Source organism: Sinocyclocheilus rhinocerous, unplaced genomic scaffold (genome assembly GCF_001515625.1).
Source record: "Sinocyclocheilus rhinocerous isolate Xijiao unplaced genomic scaffold, SAMN03320098_v1.1 scaffold2183, whole genome shotgun sequence".
In the NCBI taxonomy this organism is placed as follows: Eukaryota; Metazoa; Chordata; class Actinopteri; order Cypriniformes; family Cyprinidae; genus Sinocyclocheilus; species Sinocyclocheilus rhinocerous.
This window is the reverse complement of record NW_015634579.1, coordinates 396,787-421,714: the sequence shown is the minus strand read 5'-3', so window position 1 is coordinate 421,714 and position 24,928 is coordinate 396,787. Positions and strand designations below refer to the sequence as shown.

At 36.4% G+C, this 24,928-nt stretch overlaps 1 protein-coding gene across 1 annotated transcript in view; it reads left to right on the top strand.

The window, feature by feature from the left end:
• The first annotated feature begins 310 nt into the window (after positions 1 to 310).
• The window catches only part of LOC107745929 (spondin-1-like), a 69,536-nt gene continuing 44,918 nt past the window's right edge, over positions 311 to 24,928 (top strand). Inside the window, exons 1-7 of the mRNA XM_016559967.1 lie at positions 311 to 676; positions 753 to 1,018; positions 2,427 to 2,533; positions 8,153 to 8,286; positions 14,415 to 14,488; positions 14,799 to 14,915; positions 16,433 to 16,581. Of these exons, the coding sequence (XP_016415453.1) occupies positions 657 to 676; positions 753 to 1,018; positions 2,427 to 2,533; positions 8,153 to 8,286; positions 14,415 to 14,488; positions 14,799 to 14,915; positions 16,433 to 16,581 (867 nt within the window). The 5' untranslated portion in view covers positions 311 to 656. The remainder of the gene's footprint in view (positions 677 to 752; positions 1,019 to 2,426; positions 2,534 to 8,152; positions 8,287 to 14,414; positions 14,489 to 14,798; positions 14,916 to 16,432; positions 16,582 to 24,928) is intronic.

The window sequence follows — 24,928 nt, the reverse complement described above, 5'->3', positions numbered from 1 at the left end:
GTTTGAAAAATAAGTTACCCCATAATTACTTTGATAGAACTGTTGTACATTACGTTTATGTTGTAGTACTGAAGATCAGCACGGTTGTGATTGAATACAGATATTTAGTACATCAACACAGTGTGATAATGATACTGCTTGATTATCATGTAATTATTTCTTGTTTTAAAAGACTGTTGGACCAGAAATAAAAATGCAGTTAATTCCTCATATTAAAAACATGAGCCCTCAAATCATTTCCTTTGCATAAACAAGCATAACAGACGGAGGAGTTCCCAAAATCATCCTCCATGTCTGTTTAGTGCGCAGCCCACTGAGATTCTTTTCTCCTGCTGCTGCAGCTCACGGCTGTTCAAACATTCGCGATCTCTCTTTCTCCTCAGAGCGTCTCACCAAGAATGTCAGGCGTCTATGTCTAGGTTTTGTTTAAAGTCTGAATCTATTCTCTTTAAGTCTGAGCTCGGTTATCAGGGAGACCAAATAGGTATTTCTCAGTGAGAATATCCTTCGAGTAAAGTCAACATCTGAGTCTTCTGTCTCCGCGCTCGCCTTCAATCAATCTCGCGCTCCGCGGACACGGGACTATCAACGGTCCGCAATCTCCACATCTCCTCAGTGGGAATGGATACGGCGTCTTTGCTCTCTTTTATTCGTGAATGGACCCCAAAATAGACAAGTTTGGTCGATTTATGCTTCTGTTTGTTTTGACCGTCTTTTCCAGTTCTTTGACTGCGTTTTCTTGCTTGTTCTAGACTGCAAACTTGTGTTTGGACAGGCACAGAAGGGGCAATGATGGACAAAGACGGAATGGTTGTGCTGTTAGTTTTCTTAAATTTGCTTTTCTTCCATACGGATGCGTTCAGACGAGATACCGCAGAGAGACAGTCGAGGTCCGAGGGGGGTTTCTGTCGGATCTTGCGGACGCAGACGCGGGGCGCTCGGAGAGACGGACAGAACGAGTTTCGCCTCCGAGTTGAAGGGGACCCAGAAACTTACCAACCCGGGAGCACTTACAGAGGTTAGAGGTCACAAAACGTTGCTGTTTGACCGATTTAAGAGGCTTTTAATGCATGCCTGGGCAAAAACAACAGTTTGTAAACATTGGTGCGTAAAGCGTCATCTTTAGTGCATCTTCTACAAGTAAACCAGGTTGGCTGACACTAAAATAGCCTACTAAAAGCGTTTTATATGGTGAATATGAGTACTTATTGGAAAGAATTTCGAAAAACGTATATTTTGTAGCACTAAAACCTTTTACCAAAGAGGACATTTGAATTATGGGACTGGGAGTTTAGTAACACATTTTGCTTTGTCTTTTTTGGTTAGATACCTCAAATTTCGATATAATATTCACATATTTGTCTGTTAAAGTAGGTTAAACGTACAATTTATAACTTAATAGTGTCAAGTATAAAGAGTGCTGTAGTTACACTGCTATACTGTAAATGTTATATTGGATATCTTGGATGGATACGTTGGGCATGAATTATTATGATAATCACACTACCATTTTGTTTAAAACATTTTCATTCAAAATATATAGTTCTTATTCAGAACAAGAACATTTAATAACAAATATAGAAATGTATTAAACTCTAAGCGAGCAACTTTAACAAGTGTTGTAAATGTATTCTGTACTTGTATAGTCCCTTTTTTTATAAAAGTGTAGTATAGTATAATAGTATTTTTTTTTATAAAAGTGTTACAACCTCCATGTCTGGTCAGTCCTTCTATTTATAGTTGTTGTTTTTTTTTTATGTAGATTTAATATTGTCATATGTCAAATGATACCTGCTGATTCGGATTAAACCAGTTCTGCAATTTAACATCCATTATAATTGGGTTTTCAATCATAATAATATGAAATTATACTTTCAAAATGTGTTTTTGTCCTTTTAAATCCTTTGTTTTCCCACAGCTTTTACTGTCACCTTAGAAGAATCATGGTCATTGCTAACCGGTTAAACTGTTATAAACCACTGTTACAAACAGTTACTAACCAGTCCTACCTACACGAGTAAGAATTTGTTCGAAAACATTAGAACAACTGTTATTTTTCAGTATAACCTGGGTTATATTTGAATGTTGACATGATCATTTACTTGTCAGGATCATTTTAATGTCAAAACGCTCCATAACCTGATATTCACTGCAATTTGGATTTGTGTAAGTGGCCTTCATTAAGCAGCAGATGCCTTTTTATGAGGGTGTTATACCCGGCGTGTTTGTACATGCATATGTATTCACCGCTCCATGTGAAAAGCACTTGCACAACCCACACGCTTACACGCAAACGTACGTGCCAAATGCGAGAGCAGTTTGCAACTTGCCCTGGCACACGGTTGGGATCTGACCTGCTGTTTAGCTCATTTCTGGTACCTCTGACCTATATTTTGTTCGCTCTCTCTTTCTCTCTCTCTATCCAGTGAGTTTGTATGCCTCCAGCCCATCTTACTTTCGTGGCTTTACCCTCATTGCTCTGAAGGAAGGAAGGGAGGGTGTCACTCCTGATGATTACGCCGGCACTTTCAAGGTGAGGGATTGCAGTGACCCCGTATAACTGCCTTGAACTATGGCAGTCAAAGATGAGCCTAATTGCAGTCTCTATGAAATGATTTGCAGTTTATGTCAGAAACAAAAATGTGGTCATACCCTTTTTTTAGCCCAAAATGATGGTACTAATGTGGTGCATCAACACTTTTATTGGCCAGATAAAAAAAAAAAACCTAACATATAAAGAGGAAATCTATGGAATTAGTAATCATTGTATTCTTTTTGGTTTTATACATTTTTTGTATATCTATCTATCTATCTATCTATCTGTGTATGTGTATATGTATATGTATATATATGTGCTTGGTGCAAGAACACTTTTACACTTTGATTTTATGTTGTCAAAAAAACTATAACATATATTGACTCTAAAAAGTGGCTTTCAAATGCATGTTTCTTGGTATTTTTCAATATTGAGTATCATGAAGTTTTCTTTAGACTTTTGGGAGACAAAATGTTATAAAATATTTATATTACTAAACTATACTATACTATTCTATATCTAGGCCTTTAGAGAGAGAGAGATAAATAATTATTGTATTTATTTATTTTGTTTATTCTTTTTTCCCCTTCACCCAAAATTATGCATTTTGAGATCATATTCCAGGGGTAATTGGAGCATCAACTCTTTTATTGGTGGTTTAGGTTGTCATAAGTAAAAAAAAAACAACTAACATATAGTGAGGAAAGTCATGGAAATATAAGTAAAGGTCAAAGGAAATCACCCCGTTTTGATAAAAATAGCTGTTGTGGATGCCAGCATCTGAGGGTTAAGTGTTTTAGGGATTTCAGATCCATCTTTTGCCAGTGAGCAGAGCTGTGTGAAGTAGTCTCAGACATGCTGCTCCTCATTGGTAACGCACTGACCGTTTCAGAGCTGTGTCCTTTCTGAAAGACAGGACCCCTATCATTTAGTGTTCTCCACATCAAGCCGCAGTGCTTCCCAGACTGAAGCAGGAAGGCTGTTAGCGTGGCATCTCTCCCCCCAGATCTCATTAGCTGTGGTTGCCGCTCAGCACTCCTTACCGCTGTGTTTTTCAACACTCAGATTGCCTGGCGGATGTTAGCAGACGTCCTCTGTTGAGGTCTTTAACTGGGGATTCTCGTCTTGACAGACTAAATTGAATGAATGAATAAAACACAATAAAGGCAACTGCAAAAGGACAAGAGACAAAGATAAAAAGGCGTGGTTTGTTCTAAACGTTTAAGGAGCAATGATGAAAAATGATGTTCGAGATGTTGAAAATGAAAATTATTTTAAAAATGTAGTTCAAAACACAAGTGCAGAGTTTTTAGAAATGTAATCTTTGTTTTAATTTAGATTTCATACATTTTTGAATTTTTTATAATGTTGTTCATAATGTTTTTTTGCACGTGAATCATGCATTAACTTAAGGTTTTATATATATATATTTTTTGTTTTTTGTTTTTGTTTTTGTTTTTATAATTATTTATTTTGTAAATTGATATTTTCGAACCTGCTTTTTAGTATTTTTTTTTTTTTTTTACAAAAATGACCATGAAATATGATAAAATATACAATTTAAATTGATATTTGAATTTTTATTAATGAGAAACTTTTTTTTTACTTGAAATAAAATCCAGAAAGGTAAAATAGTTAATTAAAGTTCTGTATATTACCGAAGCCCTTTTTATATTTTTGTATAAAGTATTTTTTAATGGAATAGATCAGGATTTAAAAAATGAGCAGCATCTCATGAACCCTTCTTTATTTTTTTATATTTATATATATAAAATATACTGTGTGATATAATGTCCTAAAGAAACATTAACGTGTCCTCTAGTATAATGACACAATTTATAACATGGGAATCTATTTTTACAAGCCCAAGTTTAGCAGGGAGCTTGACCCATTTATTAGGTTGCTCTTGTGTAATGTAATTTTTGCCCATTGAAAATGATTGCTAACACATTTGCTGTGTGAATCTTTAAATCTTTGAGAAGTTCAGTTCAGTAATTTGATCAATGACCCTGACCGTGACCTGCATTATCTGCAAAATAAAACCTATCTAGATGTTTGCTGCATTACATTTTGATACATTGAAGATGTTAAACTCAGAAAAGTTTGCAGACATAACCTCATTCCGAGTTGTTTGCGACCCGTGTCTGTTTATCGTGCCTTTCAAAATATTCATATTCATCAGTCATCATGACAGTTCACATACAAAGCTGTTGCACTTCTTATGCTAGCACGAATTGACAAACAACTCTCGGGCCAAACCAGCATGGCTGAAATAAACATCGCGACATCTCGCCATTCGTTTCGCTTAATCTTTCCAAGGAACCCCTTGAAGATGAAACATCCCCAATTCCTTCAGGAGATGCGGTTATTCACTCAAGCCACGGTCTTTTGTGCGTGCGAGAGAGACAAACTGAAAGAGGGAGAGTTTAAGAGAGCAAACAGAAAATGGCTTTCGCTGTCCCTCAGGAGCAGGGCCACACAGCCTCGCCAGGAGCCACAATTAAAACAAACACGCCTCTCCTCTCCTCTGTTTTGTACAACTTTCCCCCAGCTGGTTCGCAGCATTTTTAAGGCAGCCACTTACAGCCCTTTTTTACCCAGGAAACAATGCACCAGGCTGCTTGGCCCGCATGGCCTCTTTTAAAATAAACACTTGGAGAGCGACTGTTGCACAGTCCTATGGCTCAAGCATATCTTTACAAAGTTTAGCCTAGTTTCCCTATCAGTTCAGAAGTTTCCGGTTCACTGTTTTGTTTTTAGTCTGAACAAGGGTGCGACAAGGTTGTTTGAGATGCCAAAATTGCAGCTTTTACTTTCTTTGCAGAAATGAAGAACAGAACCAGAGGATACTGTGTGCAGCTTTGGGTTTGCATGACTGCATGTGTGTGTGAAAGAGTGGGAAGTGGAAATGGAGAGAACGAGAGAGAGTGAGAAAGAGGGAGGAAGAACTTTCACCACGCGCATGGATTTTACTCTTTGATGGACATTTGGCAGCGATTTCATTTTGAAACATGCAAACAAAATTGTTCTCCTCCATCCCCAATGGAAGTTTCCATCACTTGGACAATGTGATTTTACCAACAGTAGCAGAAATGTACATCTGGAATTCATATTACATGTACTTTTTTTTTTACTTTTTATATATATATGTGACCCTGGACCACAAAACCAGCCTTAAATGGTTAGTTCACCCGAAAATGAAAATTAGCCCACAAATTACTCACCCTCAAGCCCATCCATAAAAAAAAGTGTCTCACACGGCTCCGGGGGGTGAACAAAGCCCTTCTGTAGCGAATTGATGCGTTTTTGTAAGAAAAATATCCATATTCAAAACGTAATAATCACTTTAATGTAGCTTGCGCCAACAGTCCTACACGGAAGCAGTTCTGGGTGGATGACGTATGGAGGTCAACTTTGCGCATGCGCCGCTCAGAAGTGACGCACGCGAAAGCGCAGGGGAGAGATCAAAACAAAACACCGGTCACTTATTAGAAGTACAAAACGAGGATTTGTAAAGAAGAATGTCGGAGGATTTCGATATAAGCCAAGAGGAGACTGGTTTTCCTTTGCTAAAGTAAGGAATCTTTGCTTCCTTTGCTCCTGTTAACAAACGTTGGTTTTCACGAGACTCACCGGCACATGCGCAACACTGAACTCATACATACATCATCAGCTGCTTCCATGTAGAACTGTTGGTGCAAGCTTCATTAAAGTTATTACGTTTTTAATATGGATATTTTTCTTACAAAAACCCATCGATTCTCTACAGGAGGCCTTTGTTCACCCCCCGGAGCCGTGTGAGACACTTTTTTTTATGGATGGGCGCTTTTTATTTAACTTCTTTTGAACTGATGCATGCAACACCCGCTGAGTGGCATTAAACAGCTTGAAAGATCAAAGACTATTTTTAATATAACTCTGACTGGATTCATCTGAAAGAAGAAAGTCATATACACCTAGGATGACTTGAGGGTGAGTAATTTATGGGCTAATTTTCATTTTTGGGTGAACTCCAAATTGAGATTTATACACCTGGAAGCTGAATAAATAAGCTTTTGATGTATGGTTTGTTAGGATAGAACAATATTTGGCTGAGATGCAACTATTTGAAATCTGGAATCTGAGGGTGCAAAAAAAAATTAAAAATTGAGAAAATCGCCTTTAAAGCTGTCCAAATGGAGGCCTTAGCAATGCATATTACTAATCAAAAATGAAGTTTTGATATATTTACGGTATGGAAATTTACAAAATATCATCATGGAACATGATCTTTACTTAATATCCTAATGAATTTTGGCATAAAAGAAGAATTGATAATTTTGACACATACAATGTATTTTGGGCTATTGCTACAAATATACTCGTGCTACTTATGACATGAGGTATTTCAGAGCAGTAACCTGTATCTTATATACTGAGCACTCAAAATCCCATTCAACCAGACAGTGAGTGTTTAAATTTGCTGTCATTCATTTTAGCATAAACACACTACTATTCTTTCTAAATTAGGCTTTTATATCACTTTTTTCCATAAAGCTCAGTGCTATTTGCTTGGCGCAATTAACTTTGCAATATTACCGCCTGAGGAAAGCAAGTGATTAAACAATGTTATTAAAAATGGAAGTTTAAATTACATTTTTAGTTATAATGGAAGCAGTAATTAATCGAATGATGACCAAATGATGAAGAAGAGCATTATAATCAGACATTTAATCAGCATTTTAAAAAGCCTATTATTCATGTGTGTGGATTACAGAGGTGCATTTGTCTCAATTACTGACATTTTTTTTCTCCAAAAGTTGCAACAAATGTTGAAGATCCTAGTGTGTCAAAATGTTGCCTCATGGGTTAACATGAGCTCTAGGTTTAAGTAGCACAGAACCGTCAGTTACAAATATTTGTCCTCTCCACTGAAAGATGTTGAAATGGCTCTCATGTACAGTTAGTCATCTTGGCCCACAAAATGAAATTTGATTCTACATCACTGAGCTCATTTACGGTACTAGTTTACGGTTTAGTTGGAAACTGTTGCGTAATTGGCCAGAAAAAATGAAATGAATTAGATTCTTGGAATTTCGTATGCCATTTGTTTTTATTTTATTTCCAAGGCTCTCCAAAAAATGAAAATGATTTACTCATCCTTGTGATGTTTCAAATGTTAATGCTTTTATTCTGGCATGGAGTTTTTCATATAAATCTTCTCCATAAAATGACATTTTATAGTGACCACAGGTTGTATAACTTAAGACAAAAAATAAAATATAGTAAAATATAGTGCTCTATATTTCAAGTCTTTTAAATGGTACAATAGGTATTTATGCTATATACTACTTCTGTTCATTCAAGTTTAAAGTTTAAATTGATCAAAAAAGTCAATACAAATATTTTGTTACCAAAATATTTCTCTTCAAATAAATACTGTTCTTTCTATTCCTCAAATAATTATTTTATAAAAGTATCATAGTTTCCACAAAATATTTAGCAGCACTATAATAATATTGCACAGTATTACTGTTTTTACTGTATTTTTTAATCAAACGAATGCAGTCTTGGTGACCATAAGAAACTTTTAAAAACATTAAATAATCTTACTGAACCCATTTCCCTGTTCCACAGCTCATTGATGAAAGTGACACACAGTTCATGACCAACTGCCCCCCGGCCGTCACAGAGAGCATTCCCAGAAGACGCACAAGGATACAGGTGTTCTGGACAGCGCCACCTTCTGGCAGTGGTTGCGTCACTCTCAAGTGAGTTATTGTATTACTTTTCACTATTATTCTGGTCTTGGATAGCAATAATTGAATGAGAATCCATGGATTTAGGCTAAAAATATGAAAGTCTGTGGTGCTGAACTGATGTATTGTTGAATAAATAGAAAAGAAAACAGAACGGGGGTACAGTCTGGGGCTGTACACGGAGTTTAGTGTCTAATACAATACTGATTCTGAGCACTCATCTCATTTAGTGAGCGTTTTATCAGTCACCTTCTTGGAAAGTACTGAAAAAGGAAAACAAAGTCTTTTTCGATCATATTTGAAGCTGAGTAAACAGAAATAAATTTAGGACCATCGATAGAAGATGTGATTATGATTGATTGATGTTGGGCGGTTATTGATTATTAATCTTGAGCCATTGAAGTCGCCCTTGAGTCTTCCCATCATCTATTGGAGGCTGCGAATCAAAGATGATTAAGAAACTTTGAAAGCTTTAAAATATTCTGAGCATCCAAACAACATCCTCACACTTTTTTGTTTCCTTTACATACAGCAGGCACACAAGCACACAACAGTGGTCTTCAACCAAACAAAATCTGAATTATCTGTCGGTGTTGTGGTGTCAGTGTTTCCACTCCACCCCCTCATGTTTTCATGCTGTCTTTATATCTTTATCTCTCTTTCTCCCACTTCTTTTGAGGTTGTAAACAACTTTAAGTGTGTTTGATGCATTAAAGACATCTGAAAGTCTCTCTTTTCGCTCCAGTTGGACACGGTGCGATGCGTATGTGCATTTTTCCACATTATGGGTGCCTACCCTCAAAACACTTTCTAAAAGCCTCTGAATGCCACTGTGTTGGCCTGTTTACACTTGTTGTGAACCAGTGAGGTCTATAATACCAGTAGAAAGCTCTCTGTTAGAATTCTCATTTATTTTAATGGGAAGGATGCCATATGAATCCTGCCAGTTTTGCTTATGGACACTGGACTTTTTTTTGAGCCAACCACCTGTGCCCCTTCAAATATTGTAAATGTAACTCAAACGTGCTTGTTTGAAATGCAAGAACCAATGAAGTTTGTTCTTCTCTCGTCACAAACACGTTTGAGGTTCCGCAAGAACCAGTGAGATTTGTTCTCGTGCATCACGCAAGTACATGTCGCAAGAACTAATAAGGTTTGTTTTTGCATGTCATGTAAGCATGTTTGAGGTGTTCTTGCATGTCAAGTTTGGTCATGCAGTTGTCTCCTCTGAAGACCTGCACTGTGTCCAAATATGCCTACTTTCATACTATATAGAAGGCGAAAAACAGTACTTGAAAAGAGTAATATGTCCAAATTTATAGCATTCGGAAAACTGAAGTATTTGAAAAACAGGTTAAAAGAATCTGGCTGACCTACTACTGTTGAGAGAGACTGAAGTGTGCATGGACATTCGATTTAAATTTTTTTAATGATTGTGAAATAAGTTTTAAGTCAAATGTAGTATCCACTAGGCATTATGTGAATGAAGATTTGGAGTAAGCCATTGGATTCATGTGGATTAATTTTACAATGTCTTTATGAACTTTTTGAAGAGTTTTCAGAGTAAGGGTGGAATGGACTTTCAATGGCGAAACCGAAATCTCTCAGGTTTAAATACAGGGTTCAAATATCTTCATTTATGTTTCGAGGATGAATGAAAGTCTTATGGATTTTGAAATAACATGAAGGTGAATAACTGATGAGGATTTTCATTTTTGGGTAAACTTGCAACACAATCAGATGGTAATTCGTAACTATTTTACATTTTGGAAAATTGTTGGCTAAACCAATATTCAGCTTAAATGAAAGTGTCATTCAGTCAGCCTTTGTTCTGTCATGATATTTTAACAGGTTTGTGAATAAATATATATTTTTTTCCATTGAAATAATGCACATAAAAGTGATGCAACTGCTTAAAGGGTTAGTTCACCCAAAAATGAAAATTAGCCCACAAATTACTCACCCTCAAGTCATCCTAGGTGTATATGACTTTCTTCTTTCAGACGAATACAGTCGGAGTTATATAAAAAATTGTCTTTGATCTTTCAAGCTGTTTAATGCCACTCAGTGGGTGTTGCATGCATCAGTCCAAAAGAATTTAAATAAAAAGCGCCCATCCATAAAAAAAAAAGTGTCTCACACGGCTCTGGGGGGGTGAACAAAGGCCTCCTGTAGTGAATCGATGCGTTTTTTTTGTAAGAAAAATATCCATATTCAAAATGTATTAATCACTTTAATCTAGCTTGCGCTCACTGTTGTACACTGGAAGCAGTTCTGGGTGGATGACGTATGGAGGTCAACTTTGCGAATGCGCCGCTCAGAAGCGCAGGTGAGAGATCAAAACAAAACAACGGTCACTTATTAGAAGTACAAAATGAGGATTTGTAAAGAAGAATGTCGGAGGATTTCGATATAAGCCAAGAGGAGACTGGTTTTCCTTTGCTAAAGTAAGGAAACTTTGCTTCCTTTGCTCCTGTTAACAAACGCTGGTTTTCACGAGACTCACCGGCGCATGCGCAACGCTGAACTCATACGTCATCCGCCCGGAGCTGCTTCCGTGTAGGACTGTTGGCGCAAGCTACATTAAAGTTATTACGTTTTTAATATGGATATTTTTCTTACAAAAAGGCATCGATTCGCTACAGGAGGCCTTTGTTCACCCCCCGAACCCGTGTGAGACACTTTTTTTATGGATGGGCGCTTTTTATTTAACTTCTTTTGGACTGATGCATGCAACACCCACTGAGTGGCATTAAACAGCTTGAAAGATCAAAGACAATTTTTAATATAACTCCGACTGTATTCGTCTGAAAGAAGAAAGTCATATACACCGAGGATGAGTAATTTGTGGGCTAATTTTCATTTTTGGGTGAACTAACCCTTTAAATGAGCCCCTGATTAGTACTACTACTTAGTAAAGCAGATTTAAATTTGCTTGTGTAGCAGTTGTGAAATTAAATTGATGTTGAGACAATTAAAACCTTCACAGTGTATTTATGAGCTAGTGTCCATCTCGCTTTATCACCTACTTACTCATTCATCCCTTTTGTCCTGTCTCTGACCCCCGTCCTCTTTTTTTTTTTTTTACTTCTTAAAAAGGATAGCAATCTCTCCTCCACCTCACTCAGAACCCATATCACCTACCCAGGTCTCGTCTCCGTCCATCTGCGAACTTGAGGAATTATTATTGTAGCTTTTAATTTATCCATCTGTCTTATTAGGGCAGGGATGTCTGTTTTTTGTTTTTTTTCCAATAAACATTTTCAGGGAAGCATCTGCTGTGCCAACATGTTGGATCTGCTGTCACTTCGCCTTGGCGTGTCAGAACCGTGGAGACATTGCACCTTGTAGCAGCGGGCCGAATGCCAGCGCTCAGGCTCCGAAACACAACTGGCAACGGTGCCCAATGAACATCAAATAAAAGTGCAATTACATCTGGAATCCCTCCAGCACTTTTCTAGTGAAATGTCAAACAGACCAGGGATTGGAAGGAAGTTTTGATCTGGATTTTGTTTCCTTTGATTCTCTGGTGCCATCAAGCTGTGGAAGGCAGATAAGATGCAGTAAACGTGATAGTTTTGTTGACAAGCTTTGGGATTCTGGAGATAAATTACTTTCAGGTCCTCAGATGAGACGATCAAGACCAAATACCAACAGAGGAGACGTCTTAAGAAGTTTTAAGAAGAAAGGATCAAGTCCTGAACAGTCATACTTTGTTGGCCAATATTAAGGGCCTTTCGTGTAACCTTTACACTTTTTCTACAAGTCACGTCACTTTCACACCAAACGCACATATGTTCATAGACCCTTTGGAATACAGGCATAAGCTGTGATCTGTCGTATAACTATTAGGGATGTCCCAAGCTGATTTCAAGGATCGGGATCGTTTTGATGACGGATCATCAGTCATCAAAGCTCGGTAAATATTGGTCACAGATGCGGAGATTTACTTTCAATTTCCCCAAGCTGATTACTCACTAAAAACTCCCACAGATCATGTTTTCATACCATTTTAAGTCTTATTTTGACGTAACAAAGAGGTTATATCTAAGTGTGCAAGTTGTTTACTTTTTTTTTTTTTTAATTAACGCCTTTCCATTAACACCATTATATTGTTTATTCAGACTGATTCGTGAACGCGGAATGCGCAAGAACACAAGAGGCCGGATTTATCACGTGAACCAATCACAGCAAAACAACCAGTCATATCAAATCATATCGCGATGGAGGCATTGCCTCCTCTCACGTGATTTTACCCCATTCATTCTCAGTTACCCCCCACTAAACCCACTTCACACTTTAGGGGGTCTGTTAAAACTCAGTGGGCTCAGGAGAGGCGAGACAGACGCGTACTCCTGTTGTAACTTTACCTGCTGGTGTCACTGTAGGACAGTGTTTCTTTAGAAAAATTAGTGATTTATACATTTTTTTTGTTATATTTTGTAATATTGGCATTGTTTTTATTTTTGTACTGTTTTTTTCTCATCCATTATTATATATACAGTATATAATTTTACATAAAAACAATTAAAACAAATTTGTTTAATAAATAATATATTATTTATTATATACATATTTTAATATACATATTTTAATTAAATTTCATGTTTTATTGTAGTTAATGGATTAATATTTATAGTTCCTTTTAAAAATTCTGCATAAGAGTCAGGTTCAACCATTTTATACTTGTGAAACAATTGTATACAAATGTTAATATATAGGCCTAAACATCTTCATTTGACCCTCTAACTCTAGCATTCTCCATTCTAATTCTATTTTATCTACTTGTTTTCTTTTTTTATTTAAACAAACAAAAAAAACTGTTTTCTATTCTAACTACATGTTATATTTAAAAAGACAAAAGTGCCTCTAGCATTAGCATTCCCTATTGTTGTTTTTTTCTATTCTATCTACTTGTTTTATTTTTATTTATTATATTAAAAATATAATTAAAAATGTGCTACATATACTGCATTAGGCTAACCGAAAGTTGTCACAGCACTTACATATTGTTGCTCCTTTGTTGGTTTTGATTGCTTCTATTGTCCTTATTTGTAAGTCGCTTTGGATAAAAGCAGCTACTAAATGTAAATTAATTTCATTCAAATCTGCAGTAATTAAATAATTTATAAAAAATTAATTAGTACAAATACACCTGTAGACTTGACTCCACATGTTTTACTTTATTTTTGCTGCTAACTTTTAAAGAATATATATTTGGCAGCGGTTCACACTGTTTTCGCAGTGTTTGTTTTGAAGAGAAACTGCAATCAAACATTTTCTGTCAAACAGTGCGCTTCACTGCAGTAATTCAATAATACAAATACATCTTATGATTTGATCCCACTTTATTTTAGACTTGGGTGGCATTTCATTTTGTTTCTTTTGCATTGTGTTTGCAGTGAAAGGGCCGTGAAGAGGAACAGCATTCAAGGTTCTTTTCTATGTCAAATACGGTGCTACTCAATTTCTCAAAATGCACTTTGCAAAGCACAGATGAGCCAAAAATGTGTCATATTGTAGACACCTTCACATTTTGATAAGGCCAGCACCAGACTCTCTTGTAAGCCACCCACATAAAACATGTGGGATTATTCTCAAGAGGGCATAGCGTTACGGTCAGACCTACATCCTTGACTGACAGCAATGGCAATGGGCTCTAGTGGGATAGTTGCAGGACTTACCATTGATATTCCACATGAGTCGATCTAAGCCGAGTGTGACTAGGTCTCTGGGGTACTCCATCAGCGGCAGGTTTAAAAGAGATTCAAACCTCCACCATCCCCTGAACATAGATGGTGCTCTTGAATACATTTGCTTTTTCTCCAACGCTTGCTAAACATATTGGCATCAGTTGATGTCTCTATACAGCTTCATTTTAAAAGCTGAACTGTTTAAAGCATTCAGGATGCTGACTGGAGTCATTGAAATATGCTCTCGGATAGTAGCATTATGCAAATGCAGCATTATGCACGGAAGCCTTTGTTAAAAAGATGCATCATCTGTTCCCACTACAATACAATTTTGAATGCGATAATGGTGGTACAGTAAATGTAAAAGTGCACTTTCTCAGAACTATATCTAAAAGGCAGATAAAAGGCAGAAAAAGTTGGATGAACATTGTAATGTCTTCATTACAGGGCCAGTGTTGTGCAGCGAAGAATCATTTTCTTCCAAGATGAGGGCTCACTTACCAAAAGACTCTGTGAGAAAGGTAATTTTAAAGCTGGGTTTCTCATGCACATCCCTCTGATAAAATTTTTACATGTTGCTAAATAAAATATATGCCTTGTAAATGGTTGTGTTTATGCATGCCACATCAGTTTGTGTATGTTTAATATTTGTATAGGCTAGAGTGTGTGTGGAAGGAGGCAGTTAAATGCACGTATTCATTATTATGTGACAAGAAAAGGAGAAAGTAGATTCTCAGCAGTTGGTTGAAAATAAGGATGTAAAATGGAAATAATGGACACAATGCAATTGAAGATAAATAACTATAATCTTCTGATCGTTGTGCATTGCAGATCCAGTTGCGACGACTGAAAAACCTATTCAAGAGTGCTGTGCTTGTGGAACTGCCAAGTATAGAGTCACTTTCTATGGAAACTGGTCTGAGAAGGTGCATCCCAAAGACTACCCAAGTAAGAATAAACCCTTTGTGACAAAAGAGCACAGTAATCACATCAGTATTGTTAATTAAAACTAAAACCATTTAAAACAGTTTTCATTTATTGAAATAAAGCTGAAATAAAGTATAAATATTAGATGAAGAACTTAAGCTTAAAAATCAGAAAGGGTGTTAACTGAAATAAGTTTAAATTGAAGTACTAAAATGACTACAGCTAAAACTAAAATGAATAGAAATTAAATCTAAACAAAGAAAAAAAAACTGATAAAAATGACAAAAGCACATGCAGTAGCAAATTTACTAAAATTAAAATAAAAACTAAAATATGAATTAATAGTAAAATTAATAAATCAACAGATTAACATGATTAAATATTATGTAAAATATTATATTATTCTAAAATAATATTATCACATTGTGAGGTACATTGTTCTAGGGTTGTGCAGTATCCTGCCTATAAAACACATTTTCATTTTGCTGATTTTTGGTATTACATTTTTACAAATTTGACAATTTGATAATTTTGTAATTTATCTGTACTATAAATCAAATCAAATGTAGATGCTGAAAATTTAGTGATTAAAAAGTTTGCACTAGAATTGTAATAATGTGACAGAATATTATTGAATATGTAGTTACTTATATTTGTAATTATTTTTAATATATAGTTACTAATATTAGTAATTAACAATAAAGTATGAAATATCAGATTTTGTTCAGAAGACCACCAGACAACATCTGCTTTTTATTATTATTTTTTTATTTTTTTATTTATTTATTTTTTACACAGAAATGTAAGTATATGAAATTAAATGAAATGTAAGACATTTGCTATATTCCATGCATTTTCCATGTTCTCTTTCAGTTTGATAAACGTGTTTGAAATCATCCAGCATCTTTATAAGTGTGACGTGGCAAAGTTTTACAAACTCTTTTTTTTTAATTTATTTTTTATATAAATTGCAAAAATATAGTTTTAACAGTCAGGTACTACAATTGAGTTTTAAAGAGCACTGAACACACATTCTTGATATGTTTAATGCCACACTGATTTTACATCTCAAACTTGAAAATTTGAAGTGTCTTGCAGAAAGAATGGTAACATGGGCAGAGGTGGGCAGCAATATCTTTTTCTTGCAGCTGTAGCTCTCAGGGCTGGTTTGCAAATATAGCAGTCAGCAGGAGAGCTGGTTCGTTACCTATGTGTGTGGCAGCAATGATCCAATCTGTTATTTACTGTCTGGCAAGCAGGCAAGACTACAGCCTGGACCGTGATACTTTGTGAGATAAGAGAAGCCAGGCGGATGTTGTCACAGTGCACTGCTGCTAGTTAATGGGTCTGTGGAAACAGACATTGATGTATGCAGTAGGCTCTTTAAAGAGAGACAAGAGTAGAAGCTTAGATGTGTGAAGATACACGCTAGAGAACAAGTTACTTCAGAAGTGCAATTAACTGGGAGGATTTAGCTTTATATGAAGCTGCAGCTCAAAAGATCTGTTATGTTCACCGCTGTTGTTTCTGTCCCAAAGGACGTGCTAATCATTGGTCGGCTCTCATTGGCGCGTCTCACTCAAGGAGCTATGTGTTATGGGAGTATGGAGGTTTCGCCAGTGAAGGAGTCAAGCAGGTGGCTGAGTATGGATCACCCGTCAAAATGGAGGAGGAGATTCGACAAAAGGTAGGCCTTCTGGCTAAGTGCGACAAGAGGAGATATCAGGATCAGACCGATGAAGCTCAACTTGAAAGCTAATGTTGAAGTAATTGCTCGACTTTCAAGCCAAGATGTGCTTTTAGTGGGATTAGCAGCTGTTTATCCGACAGAGATTGAATTTAAACGTTTTTCGTTGGCCAGGATTAGGCTCATTACATTTCTGATGCTTTTTCAATTCGCTGTTTGTTATTTGCTGTTTGATTATTTTAAAACTAGCCAAAAGGGACGAATCTGAATGAATCGTTTAAGTAAACGAGTGTGTGTTTTTAAACAACTCTTTTTAAGTGAATGAATCGTTCACTTTCTCTTCCACTCACACTGAAAATCTTCCTTGGAAGTGCATGACTGCTTTGGTTGCTTGATAAATGTCGGCTCTAGTTGACAAAATGGAGGAAAACAAATCAATCTGCTTTATTTTGTTTGGTTGAGCAAGAGCTTATTGTGCTTAAAAGCTATTTCTTCATCTTTTAGCTGACTTGAAGACATAAAGTTTAATAAGGCATAACAAGACTCATTTTGGTTGTGAATGACTCAGTCATTGATTCATTGACTCACAATAGATGAAAAGACATTTGTCTCAGCCTAATGATATAGGCTAATTTACAGAAAGAATGAATCATATTGGTGAATGGAATCAAAAGATTTGAGTCACTGGGATGAATCAAAATCCCCAGTACTAGAAACAATACCCTCACTGAAGTTTTTCATCTATAATAATTGATTTAAAGTTTTGTCAGCACCCACAAAATCAAATAAAATTCCTTTAGCTTACTTATTGCTTTCACTCCATCAAAAGTTGCTTGGCACTCATTTTATGTTTCTGAAGTTCCCCACGCACTCACGGCATCGGAAATAACATGTCAAAGGTTGATCAGTTAACGGAGGGTTCTGCCTAGCATCTTAATTAAACACATTAGTCAGTATCAGCTAATCTTCACATTGGCGTAATTTAATGTTAAAGGGGTCATATGATGCGATTTCAAGTTTTCCTTTCTCTTTGGAGTGTTACAAGCTGATTGTGCATAGATAAGATCCCTGAAGTTGCAAAGACTAAAGTCTCAAGGAGGGGGCTTTGTAGAAAACGAAGCGTTTGAGAGAGGCGGGGCATAGAGGACCTACAATAATGTACAGTATTTGAAAAATAATGTGTTTTTTGAACATTAAAGCATGTCAACATATTCTGTTACACCAAATACACAAAATAATGATCTTTAAAAAAGCATCATATGACCCCTTTAATTTCCATCTCTTGAAAGACACGTTAACAATCGCATGCAGTCTGAGACGGAAGGTCAGTTAGCAGCTTTGTAGGAAGGTGTGTGCAGTATAATTCAGCGTTAACACGGGCTGCCTCCATGAGGATTTTAAAGGTCACCTGGGAAAGGTTCATACCCTACATGTTCCCATTTGTCTTTTGCACAATGCACTGTAGGTGGATTTGCAGTGCACATCTTGACACATCTCAGATTGATGATCACAGAATCTTTACGGCTTCACCCACGTGCAAATAGGACAGACATTTTGGTTTTGGTCAAATTCATTTCTAATTAAGTGTTGGGTGTGTAATCCTAGCTATATAGGTTAAATATAATATACACATGTAGCCTAATACACACATAAAATATTTATATATACTATACTATATAGGATCTGACACGCATCATACTTTCTCTCAACTCTTTTTACCTTTTCTGACACACTTCAGGTCTTAAAGTCTCTATTAATGAGCTGACGAGTTAAATCGGGTGTGTTAGATGAGTGAGACAGTGCTGGGCTGCTCCTGGACAGTTTTGAAAACCATTTCAGAGACATGTTTTTAATGTGACTCAAAGTTACAAAATTGATTTAGTCAAGAGCAGTGAGAGGTTTTCTCTCTTTTGTGGTTTGATTAACATGAATGACAGACAACAGGAATGTTAGACTGCTGTCACTTTAAGAGCTGCCCGGATCCAATATACTGTTACACGTGTTTTCTTTCTCAGCTGTTTGCTTTCACTAAAGACCAAAATTACTGTGTTTATGGGAATACTTGCAAAGACGGGCATTTTAACACATACAAGTGTGTGTATTTGACCGTTCAAGGCCTATAAAGCGGCAAAAATAACTCTGTTCAATACTCCCGTGCTCTATTCAATACCATCTTCACGTGCACACGCCTCTCTGACAGCGCTCACAAACAGACGGAATGCTTAAAAACACGTTTTCGTGACCACGTAGCACAGCAAAATCATGTGAGCGTTTAATCGCGTTAGAAATGACAGTCCAAAATTCTACCGGTTGACAAATTTCTACCGGTTAATCGTGTCTACCAACGTATCGCCCACCCCTATATATAACATTTAATTATTGATAAAAAAATATAGTATGAATATATTTGTCAAAAGTCAAAAAGTATTAGTTTTGCAAAATATTTTCTTCCCCTTTTTTTATGAGTTATATCATGTGTATAAAATGTGTGTATACAGTATGATGTTTTACTAAATAAAGCATACTTCTGCATCACTGTCTGCAATATCAAAATGAGAAAGATAATTCACTTCTGAGTACTAGATCATAAGATGTCTCATCAGCTTTAATTTTTCACATACAGTATTCCTAGAAGGTCTTTGATTTTTGTTGATTGTCTTGGGGCATGGCTGACGAATTTGCCCACAATTATTTATTGATTTGTGCTACAGGCACTTTCGTGCTGTCAACATTTGTTTCGTTTGGCATTGCAAACAAGTACATTAAAAGTCCTGTCTACACAGTTCTTCCAACAAAGCAGAAAATTCACAAGTAGTTTAAACAAGTTCAACAATGAAAAATCAATATTAAAATTACAAAGACACATAGACACAATAAAAAGGTACAGTACACAAAGTCACCGGCCAATAGAGCAGCTCTTTATTATTCCTTTTTTGAAGCTGTCAACTGTCTGCCATTCCAGAATTGATTTTGTTTTCTTCTATCTGTCCATTTATTTTACAGCTCTTTTGTGCTTTCAGGGCTTTTTCCACATGCTTGATCTCTGTTCTGATACTGTTGGTTGGTTTTACCTGACATGATCATTCATCTTTTGAGGTGGACGCTTTTTAACCCCAGTAAAGGTGAATCTGTCTACAGGGGCCCTTGAACTGATTTGCTTTGTGGCAGTTCTTTACTTTTTTTCAGCTTTTAGCAAATTAACTTCTGGGGATCATTCAATAATCTCAAAAGATTTGATGTGCACTATGCTGTTTGACTTTAAAGAGATAGTTCACTCAGTAAAATTAATTCTGTCATCATTCACTCACCCTCATGTTAATCTAAACCTTTTATTTTTTTTCAGTGAGAAATTTAGATGTTTAGCACAAAGTTCATGCTGTTATTTTCAATACAATGGAAATAAATGATGACAAGAAGCTGTCAAGCTCTAAAAATGACAAAAATCCCCATAAAATTATCATAAAAATTGTCTTGCAATGTAATAAGTCGTATAGACTTATTTTATGATACTTTTATGATACTTTGTGGTACTTGATAGCCGCTGGTCACCATTCACTTTCACAGAAAGGAAAAGAGCATTATGGGCATTTTTTATTTTTGGGTGCACTATTCCTTTAACATGTTTACATTTGTATTGCAATATACTTCTGATTATTTTAAAGCTTTTAGCATAAAATGGTATTTCAGACTTCTTTAGCGTAAAATTTTCCCTGCTATTCGCCTAGAGGAAGCAGCTTCCAGAAACATTGCAGCGCTACTGTGAAATCAGTCATCAAAGCCTTCTCTAAAAACCATCACAGTCATTTTTGGCAGGCATCATTTCACCATTAGGCACATTGCTTTCGGGAAAGCAATCGCAGAACATTCTCAGCAGAAAAGAGCCATGCGGATAAATATTTCAGTCGTAGATCACGCTGCTGCAGTTTCTTCTGAATGCCAAATTGCGACAATAAGACAGGAGTCAGTAATACGTATTCAACAACATTGCAGAGAAGCTCACAAGCATTCTTTTGTAAGTATAGACCAGCACACTTTCCCTCAGTTTTTCATTGGAATTTCAAAGCCTGACCTTAAAATGAAGGGGAAAATAATCCTATAATGAGCTAACACTTATAATAGGCTAAAACAAAACAGCTTTGCATTAAGCCAGAAATATCGCTCTAGTGATAAATGATACTATTATCTTGTTTATGACTGCTTGCTCAATGGCTCTACCTTTAAAACTGAAGTCCGGTAGCACTACAAAGTCAAAAGGTCTGTAATTTTCTTTCCTGTAGCTGGCGCATGGACAGAGATGTAATCTTTTTCTAGTCTTTTTTTTATTGCCGGGCAGCGGAATTAAAATCTTCTTTTTCCCCCGTCTTTTTTATGATGATTAAAATATGTAATTTTCGTTTCTCCCAGAGTCCCCTGGTGAATTTTGACCTTGAGCTTACGGTCCACATTTCCACAGACACGTTCAATTTGGAATAAAAATTTGGAATAGCATTATAACATGCTTCACTTAGTTAATGAGGTGGACGTCATGATTACAGAGGTGTCATAAAACTGACTCTAGGAAGGTCAGACTGTTTTCAAGCTTTTGGAAGATCTCAGATGTTGGGAAACAGGAGGTTCTGAGGCAATTTCTTAGCATTTGTTGTCCCAACTTAGCTGTTATGTCATTATGAATCTTATTATCATCTCATCTCGGAGATGATATATTTATCCCACAATCTATCAGAAGCACAGTGTGAGGCAAATGGGAAAGTGAATGAATTCTGCGTTGGAATGAAGCTTTCCCCGAAGAGGACAGGATGCTTAATGCTTTACGAGCACTATTATGTACATAACTGTGAAATATTCATTTGTGATAACAGTATGGAAGCTCTCTATTTACATGCTAAATACGCTGCGAAAATCTTTATTGTGCCGTATAGGTGGGTGTTTGCTTGTGCCTCTTAACAGTCTCTGTTAATTAGTGTCTGTTTGTGCTAATTAAACATTGCAGAATTGATATGAATTTGATGTTTAGTTTGATGTTTTAATTTGATTTTCTGTTGACCCACTAAACATGAAGTGCTTCTTTCCTTGTGTTAACTGTCAGCTGAAGCTGTGAAGAGTCTACTGTCATAACTGGTTTTCGGTCTATTTGCATTCCCTATTTAAAAAGTCTTATATTTTCATAATTCAAATCTATTAACATATTTACTGACATGTTGCTCGAGACTTACTGATATAAAAATTATAATTAAATTTTATTTGGGGTACTACTTGTGTACAATGCACATTCCTTAATATTAAGCCTAAAATGAGTTGTAATGTCACTATTAATGAGAATTGTATTATCTTTTAAATAATATTGGTCTTTAAATGCAAGATATTTAAAGTGTACCTAAAGTATACTTACAATAGTTACACCACAATCAAATATATATTTTTATACACATATATATATATATATATATACAATTAATGTGCATTAAGTAAAAAATGTGTTGCTCCATTTTAACAGACTTTAGTTATAGTAAAACTATAGTAGTATACTAAAAGTACAATTGCAGGGTATTTTTTATTAAGTACATAAATATGTAAATCATAATATTTTTTGGAATACATTTTTAGGATTCATTTTTCAGCATTTATTTTAAATAGAAGGCTTTTTTTGTAACATTATGTCTCATTATGTTTTATTTTTAATTGCATATATATCAAAATCAGTATATATCATCAATCAGAGAAATTAAGCGCCACAGTGTTTGCTTTTTTTTTTTTTTTTACAGTTGTCTGTGCATATTAAGGTGACATAGGAGAGAGTATTTTAACACTGAAAAAATTTACACCCTCAGCTTCAACTTAATTCATTTGATGCTAATTCCTAATAAAGATACTATATTTTTCTCTTACTGAGTTTCTCAAAAAGAATTGCGATGAATTTGCATTCTTTTGAAAGTGTTAATGACAGCAATTTTGAATTTGAACATATGCACATTGTGTTAGCCTAAGATAAGTTTCTAGCACAGAAACCCTCAGAGTTCCTCATTAGCAGTGCAGGTCATCAACAAAACAACAAATTTCTACCATTGCGCTGTTCAAACTAGCAATTAAAGATGAAGTCAGTCCCCATGGAAACTATATTTAGAGTAGACAGACTCATTCTTGCCTATCTGTGTGATTTAACTTCTCATTCCTCTCTTGGATATGTCTTGCCAGATCCAATGAAAGACCACTTTAGAATAAAAAGCACCAAAGGGAAAATAAAGAATTTTGTGCCCGTCTGCGACTCGAGCTGCGATGACAACATTCCTAATGCATAATTCCCGCAGGCTGAGCTTGTGGGGCTTTGGATGGTATCCATTGGATTCTTCCACACCATCCCAAAACTTCTGCTCGCTGGTCCCACAACCTGGCCCTGCAGACGGTCATACTGTTTAGAAAGATGTTTCAGTGCTTTAGCCGAGAACAATTGTCTTGTTTCATCCGACTGGCAGGTTTCAGGTTACCTGTCAGCTTTGCTTTGGATGCTGCACTGAGAGATCGGCGTATGAAAAACAAAGCTAATGCTTCTTCTGGCAGTGGTTCCAACAGGCATTACTGATGTAAAAAAGAAAAAGGTCCAGCGAATTGTTTCAAGGCTTTCTGTAAACAACGTAAAGTGCTTTAATGTGTGTTTAGTGCTTGAGAAGAATCAACTGGAGGAGTTGGACTACAGTTTGTTTCCAACTGTCATGTTGTTGTTTGCATCTAGCCCAGGAAGAAGAATTGGGGTTTGTAGTACCTAATGGGAATCTCACCAAACACATTAATAAGCCACAGCTCAAGGGACCCAGTTCTCACAGTATTAAAAGCTATGGGGCCAAACATTCTATCATTTGGAATTTCTCCAAAACATTCTCCAGCCTTTAGGCGTGTTTGACGTCAAAGCTTTGTTTTCATAAAGTAGGCTACTAATACACACCCCTTGTTTTATAACCCTAGTGTTCTGAGGGTTTAGGAGCTTTAAGTTGGGACTTTGGCTGTGCAAGCACAAAATGAACCTTCTATTGATGTGCACACAACTTCTGTCATTTCCACTTCGGTGTGTGTGTGGCAACCTGCGTAAGCACCGCGGTCCAAAGGTGCTCAGGTCATGTGTTCCAGTAATCCTTGGGATCATGACGGAATGTGAAACATCTGGGGTGGACTTTGCTGTGATAGCAGGGACTCAAAGCCTAAGATCTCCATACAAAGCTCTGTGTCGCAGCTTAGGGTTGGCAGCCGCGTCTCCCAAGCACCCCCAGGTGTTTCCAAAGCTCCTCTTCTAATCCTGAGAACCTCCAATGCACATCCCCAACAACAACCTCCCTGAAAACACCGAACAGTGTTGGGGGAGCTGCTGAGCTACTGTTTTTCCAAGCAATAAGTTTAAGCTGCTTATAGTTTAAGTAGTTCAACTACAGTAAAAGTACAATTTGCATGTTTATATGTTTCATTATTTTGCATTCTTACTCCAGTAAAGCCCAATTTATACTTCTGTGTCGAACCTACGCCGTAGCCTACGCATAGACGCACACCCTACAGCCGTAGCCTCTTGAAAAATCTAACAGCGCGTCAATTCTACGCGGACCGCAAGCGCTGTGATTGGTCTGCTAGAATTCCTCCCTCCGTATGTACTTGAGTTTATGTGCACTTTAATATATTTTAATGTTACACCTTCTTATATAAAATAAAACAAAGCAAAGAACAAGTGTCTTATCATTTATTATACTACATAGCATTATACATCAGTAGTTGTCCACGACAAACAATGTTGATCTGCCTTAGTACAAGTCCTTGTAGAGATTGAAAGAATGCCATCTTCTCCTGTTCAGTTGTTGTCTCCTTTTTGTAGTTTTAAATAATGATTTAATGATTTGCTATTTATTTGCCGCCGTCACGGCTATAAAATGCTTCTCCAACGAGCCGCTTCTTCTTCGGCTTTTGCCGTGGTACTGCGGGTTACACCAGCAACATGCCCGTGGACACTGCAGACTAGCACGTCGACGTGGACAATGACGCAGAAGTATAAATGAAAACTGACGCATAGCCTACGGTGTAAAGGCTATGACGTAGGTCCGACGCAGAAGTATAAATCAGCTAATCAGTGTCTTTATGAATGAGTTATTGATTCAGTCATTCAGCCGATTCATTCGAATATGCTGATTCATTCAGGAATTAATCAATGTCTGTTTTTATGTGGGAGTCATTGAATCATTCACTCAACTGATTTGTTCAAAAATGCTTATTCCTTCAGGAACTTAAAGGGATAGTTCACCCAAAAATGGAAATTCTGTCATTAATTACTCAGCCTCATGTCGTTCCAAACCTGTAAGACTTTTATTAATCTTCG